This window comes from Nelumbo nucifera, chromosome 4 (assembly GCF_055504915.1).
Source record: "Nelumbo nucifera cultivar China Antique chromosome 4, China Antique-T2T, whole genome shotgun sequence".
NCBI classification, from domain to species: domain Eukaryota; kingdom Viridiplantae; phylum Streptophyta; class Magnoliopsida; order Proteales; family Nelumbonaceae; genus Nelumbo; species Nelumbo nucifera.
In genome coordinates, this window is record NC_142652.1 from 9,216,926 (window position 1) to 9,223,773 (window position 6,848).

Sequence of the window (6,848 nt, forward strand, 5' to 3'; positions counted from 1 at the left end):
TTCCGGTATCATAGATTTTTACTTTGTTTTTTATTAATCGAGTGGTTTAGCGACCAAGGAATCTTTCACGTGGTAGATAGGTTTGCAGTTGAGCACGGCCCTACGTCTCAGCTTCTTCCGTTCCGGATCCGGATCCGGATATATCCGGATCCGGATATAGTGGGCCATAGGACTGACGTGGCGTAGAAAAGATTCAAGAGGTGTCTATCCATCCTGAAGGTTCTTTTTACGTGTGGGATTGCATTGCTCTGAGTTGTTAAATTATTCCTCCACGTGGCTAAAACGAAAGAGGTCGTGCAGGAAGCCCCACATAACCTCCACCCATAGATTTTTTGGTAAGACTAAAAGAAAAAAGACTCAAAAAAAAAAAAAAAAAAAAGAGCGCGAATACTAGTAGACATGTAGAATGGAAGATCATAAATTCATAATCATATGTATGAGTTGTGAGAGAGAAGGTCTGAACTCTGAAGTCTGGCCTTCAAAAAAAAAAAAAATCTGAAGTCCGAAGGTGGGGGAGGGAGTAGCCGAGTAGGGAGGACGAAAGAAAGATAGACGACGACTCGACGACTCGTGAGTTGTAAGCCTGACTTGGGACTTGGGATTTGGGAGTTGAAAGGAGGACCAGTGAGCAGTGTTCCAACGAGGGCGTGAACAAATGTCTCTTTTTCTATACGACACATCTGAACCATTGGATCATGCAGTTGTGTGATGGGACACGTCATTTTCTACAAGCTACAATCCTACATCTTATCTGGTGGTGTCCTAAAGTTGCACTGAATCAGAACCTACCAGAATCCAACGGCCGCAGATGAGATGACTTCATTTACTTTAGAGGGATAATAATAAATCAAATTGAAGTAGAACAAAATCAATGAAAAGAATTCAGCCTTCAGACTTCAAACTTTGGAGGAGTAAAATCAATGAAAAGCAGACGAAGAAAATAAGAAGGAAGCAGCAGGAGCAGCATCGCAGAGACAACGACGACGATCAATCTTGGTGGTTGGTTGACTGAGAGAGATGAAAACATAATTCTGAGTATAGGAAAGAAGACAAATAGAACAAGAAGCGATTCGAAGAGGGAAAAGGATAGCGAAAGGGTTTATCAATAGATCGATAGATAATGGCGGAAGAGAAGAGCATTGAAGAAGAACTTTGGTTCCCAGTCTTACTGGCGGACAGAGTACGGAAAGCCGTCGAGGAAGCGGAGTCCTTCAAACTTGACTGCTCAGAAGTGGGGAAACAGGTTGACCGTCTCTCCCAAATGCTTCGTTCTGCCCTCCGCCTTGCTAACTCCACTCCTTCCCTTTACGAGCGCCCCGTCCGTCGCATCGTCGCTGACGTCTCCAAGAACCTTGAACGTGCCTTGACCCTCGTACGCAAGTGCAAGCGCAGCGGCGTCCTCCGCCGAGTCGTCACCATCACCAGCGCCACCGATTTCCGCAAGCTCTTCAATCTCCTCGATGCTTCCATCGGCGACATGAAATGGCTCCTCAGCATCTTGGATTCCGACGGCTCCGGTGGCGGTACCCTCCCCCCCATCGCCAGCAACGATCCTATTCTATCCTACGTCTGGTCCTTCGTCGCCGCCATTCAAATGGGCCCTCTTCCCGAACGAGTGGAGGCTGCTAACGAGCTCGCCTCGCTCGCCAGCGATAATGATCGCAACAAGAAAATTATCGTCGAGGAAGGTGGGGTTCCCCCTCTACTGAAGCTCCTGAAGGAAGGGGCTTCCCCCGATGCCCAAATTGCGGCCGCCACTGCTCTTTTTAACTTGGCTACCGATCAGGAGAGAGTTCAACACATAGCGGCTGAGCTTGGGATTCCCATAATTGTGCAGGTTCTTTGTGATTCTCCGATGAGAGTGCAGATTGTGCTTGCCAATTTGGTTTCGAGGATGGCGGAACACGACCAACTTGCCAAAGAGGAGTTCGCCAGGGAGAATGCCATTAGGCCGCTCGTATCGTTCCTTTCTTTCGAGACGTTCTTGGACGAACCCAAGCCTCAATCTGGTAAGCCTCCCAGTATTCATTCTATTGTTCAGATTAATAAGGAGTTGGGGGGAAAATCGTTGGCAACACAGAACCACCACTCCTACTCGAATTCGCCTTTGCATTCGGAGGGCAGTAGTCGTGGTGGGCACCATAAGAAAGAGAGGGAAAACGAGAAGCCTGAAGTGAAGCTCAAGCTCAAGATTAGTTGTGCAGAGGCACTGTGGAGACTCTCCAAGGGCAGTGTCTCCAACAGCCGGAGGATAACTGAAACCAAAGGCCTGCTTTGCCTTGCCAAGCTCATCGAGAGTGAACAAGGGGAGTTGCAGCTCAATTGCTTGCTGACGATAATGGAAATAACCGCAGAAGCGGAGGCCAATGCTGACCTTAGGCGGGCAGCTTTCAAGACCAATTATCCTCCGGCAAAGGCGGTTGTTGATCAGCTTCTCAGGGTGATTCGAGAGGTAACCAGTCCCTCTTTGCTAATTCCTGCCATAAAATCAATTGGGTCGTTGGCTCGCACCTTCCCTGCAAGAGAAACTCGAGTTATTGGTCCTTTAGTCTCCCAGCTCAGCAACAGGAACCCAGATGTGGCTACAGAAGCTGCTATTGCTCTGGAGAAGTTTGCTTGTCCTGAAAATTTCCTTTGCGCGGAGCATTCAAAGGCGATCATAGACTTCGAAGGGGTTCCACCTCTAATGAGACTACTGAGGGGCAATGAAAATGCTCAGCTGCATGGACTATCTCTCCTCTGTTACCTGGCATTGCATGCTGGCAATAGCGAGGCTCTGGAACGAGCAAGGGCATTGACGATTCTCGAGGGTGCGGCTCGTACTGTGGCAACTCAATATCCTTCTCTGAGAGAGTTAATTCCCAAGGCCATATACCACCTCGAGGTTTATCAGGCCGGAAGTCATCTTCACAGGCAATCTTATATCCCATAAACAAAAATTTAGTGAGATGTGATACAGATAATTCATACAGGTTTCTTGGAATGTAACATAGTTGGACCAGTTTGGTACCCTGTGAACATACAGAGCAAGGCTACTTGATATGAAGATTGTTGCACATCAAGGGAAGTAATTGCTCTTCCATTTTAATAGCATTGAGGCAATGCACTACTCTTCTGTTTTAACACAGATGAATAGGAGGATCGGAGAGTATGGCCGTTGTTAACTGCACATATTTGGATTTGCTTGTTTTCATGGAAGAAAGAAAGCAGAATTTTTGCTGTCCCTGCCTTTTATCTCTCCTTCTGTGTATATGTTTCTTTTGCTTTCACCTTTTTTTTCTTTCACAGGTTTTGTGATTTTACATCTAAAGAAAGAGTTTCTTAACAAGTGCATTGATTCATTTAGCAGCCTTTGGATTATTATATGATGCTGTAAGTACTGCAGATTTTGCTCTTGCGTTTTGGCTTTCTACTGTTCTACCAATGTTTACAAGTTGAAGGGGCTAGGAGGGCTAGTGGTAGACCAAAAAGGACATGTCTAGAAGTAGTAAGACATGATTTAAGCACTAATAATTTAAAAGTGAATATGACATTAAATAAAACGGATTAGTGAAATAGGATTCATGTAATTGACACCATATATTTGGGATAAAACATGGATGGTGATGATGATCATTCTACCAATCTTTCCTAAGATTTCATTTATTTCCTTTTAATAACTTTCTTGCATTATTCTCTTCTGAACACAATCTTTTGCCAACTATATAGGTTCAGCTTCCAACATACCCATGTGATTTTGTGTCATGTTGACAAAATGCGTTGTGTTAGAAGAATAGGGTCTGCATCTCAAAAGGATTGCATTTCAGTGGAAAAAAAAGGAAGCACACCTCCTAGCATAATGCTGTAGGGAATCAAAAGCATTGTTAACACTAAGCATACTCAAAACTATGATTGCCCTCCCAGAAGCTCCAGAAACAAATTAGCCTTCCCTAGCGCCCATTAGTAGGGAAGTTTGTTGATCTTATAACCACCTGAATGACCTTTTCAAAGAAGATGCCAAAGATCGAGCTTTTCTGATCAGGTACCTTATAGGGGAATGTATGGTTCTTTTTTTAATTTTGTAAATCTGTTCTCTTCTCTCTGTATGGTCTGCTTAATGTTGTTCTGTATATTGTCGCTGCTGTCTAGCCTGGATAGGCCAAACTGTTCTCTTGAAGGCACTTAATACAAAATTTTCAATTAATTATCAAAAAAAATGTTGAGCATGAATATCTAGGGCTTCCCATACTTGATCTGCTTGCTGTCACCTTTTTTAGGCAGAGAAAAAGGCCATATTAAGAACAAAAAGATGAGAAGGACAACACCAACAAATAAAGGGAGCACGGGAAAGACACTAGGCAACTAAACCTCAACTAAGAATTTGCTTGGAGGGAATCTGTCCCTCCTTTTATTGATAATATTCTCTCTTTCAAAAAAAAAAAAAAGAATTAAACATAATAGAATCCCAATAATGACATATATCATAAAAATATATACCACAAAAATCCTTTAAGATGGAGTTCCTGGAAAGGGTTGTTCTTTCTTTCATGCCAGTCACTCTTTGGACAGCCTGTTGCTTCCCTTGAAAAATCCTGTTGTTGCTCTCCTCCAATATGTGCCAATATATAGCAAAAGGGACTAAATTCCATAGGATACGCTGTATTGAAGCACTCTGGAACTCCTCCCTGTGTCCCTATGTGCCACCACCCTCACCATGATTAAATCAATGTTAATGTTGATATATTGTAATGCAGGAGCTGAAATTGAAGAGAAATCATGGAAGTGGTTATATGGTTAAGTTTCATTTTTCTAGAAATTTACTATTCTTAGCAAAAATCAAAATTATTAGTTACAGTAATCCTAGAGCTTACTAGTAAAATTGTGATTTAGTATTTCTAGTAGGTTCTTGTTCTTTTAGGCTATGTTGATATATTTTTTAAAGACTGTTGAGGTTAGAAGTTCGGTGTCAATCAAGTGGTCTAATTTAGTAGGCCTTTTTATTCTTGGTTATTAAGTATTTGAGTTTGTTAAGAAAGTTTGGGGGAAACAACTAGAAATGGAGAAAACCTCAAGAGATGGGCAAATGTTAGAAAGGAAGCTAACTAATAGTAAAAGAAACTCTGAGACATACGATGGATTTTACAAAAAAAAACTAGGTGCAACAGAAGGTGAAAGAAATATGCAAATTCCTCCGTCATTGAGGAAAGCACAAGCAGAAAAGAACTTTCAAAAAAGGGAAAATCTATTATGCCCAATATACATTGTATCAGAAGAGCTTTGACCAATCAAAAACCACCTGTGAATTTTGATAAATACCACCTAATTGGTTAACACTTTTATGATACTGGTTGATTGGTCACAAGTTTTTCGGATATAATGTCTTTCTGGTATCATAGTCGAACCCTGCAAAAAAAACACAGCAGATAATGAAGTTATTCGAAGGCTTGAAGCTGCTGTGCTATCCACTCGATTTTCCAAAATAGAACAAGTTCTTCCATCTTCAAAAATAAAGGGACAGTAAGAACTAAGAACTAAAACGGGGTTAGATGAGGCAAGGACAGTAAGAACTAAGAAGAGACAAGCTGCTGTTCAAGCTAAGCCGTTCATCCAAGAACAGAACTAGTAAAAACTATCGTGAAGAAGAATCCACAATATATGTTACTGACATGACAGATGGTGTCACTCTATGTAGAAGTAGAACATCACCTATGGCATCCTTTTGGACAGTTAAAAAAACTATGGATCGGGAAAAGAGTCAATTATAGTTGATGATTAACAATCAAAGGCATCAATTAAGTTTTTGGAATACAAGCGCCTGGAGCTTCAATTGCTTAACTCCTGAAAGTTCTACATAGGACAAGCAAGAAGTTAGGTTGATACTGGGAATTAAACGAAAAAAAACCTAGAGACCCCCTATGTGAGAAATGCTTGAACTACTGAACTAGTGTAAGTTGATTAGAATCAAAATTCTAGCTTGTGAAATCTGATGTTGATATTATGCCAACTATGATGATATGTTATATTTTAGAAGATAACTAGACATAAACATGCTATTTTCATTTTAATGTGTAAGATTCAACCTTTTTTCCTGCCAGTTTGTGCTTATGACATTGCATTCTCAAGTTAGTATTTTGTTTCGTCCATTGTAGAGGAAGTATCTGTTTTGTACATTTTATTTCACATGATAAATCCCAAGTTTTAGTGAATGCTACAATTTCTTCATCCATCGTGTTAACCTATGGAACTTCCATTTAAACCAAACTTGCGGCTAATATAGAAAGTATATTGTTGGATGAATCCCAAGGTCTTGATGAGAGTCCTAAAGTAAGGACATAAATTTGAACTAGATTGTGGTATTGAAGGAAGAGCTTATCTGAGCTTTAGAAGGAAGTTGTATGTTTGTGAACTGCAGGAGCTGATCTCAACAGCCGTCTTCTTTGGTTTCTTGCGACAACTCAATAGCATAGGGAAGTAGAGAACAGATATTGTCAGATGGAATTTGCAGTTGAAGATATATGAGGTGCTATGGCAGAATTACCAAAAAAAAAGCACTGAATCTAGGGCAACATACAAATTTCTAGGGATAATAGAATTGAACTTATGATCTCCGGTTCTGCTTATTCTTTTATTTACCGAATCTGATCTGATGTGAAAGAAGGTTGAAATAAAATACACATTGTTGGTTTGAATTTGTTGTTTCTAGACATTAAAAATCAGAAGTCAACCACTTCAAATTTGCAGAAAGGTAGGAAAAGGTCAAGTGTTTAACTTTTATCTCCGTCATGGGGAGTGGCAAACCGATTGAACGACTATATATTGGTATTAAATCCTATACAATTCTAAGTGGGATCATTCGCATAACATCTGCT

General features: G+C 40.9%; 1 protein-coding gene across 1 annotated transcript; it reads left to right on the top strand.

Annotated features, from left to right (window-relative positions):
* The first annotated feature begins 470 nt into the window (after window positions 1-470).
* ARO4 (armadillo repeat only 4) lies at window positions 471-3,328 on the top strand. Its single transcript, XM_010250323.3, has one exon. The coding sequence runs from the start codon at window positions 1,121-1,123 to the stop codon at window positions 2,930-2,932; it is 1,812 nt and encodes a 603-aa protein (XP_010248625.1). The 5' UTR covers window positions 471-1,120; the 3' UTR covers window positions 2,933-3,328.
* Window positions 3,329-6,848: the final 3,520 nt, after the last annotated feature.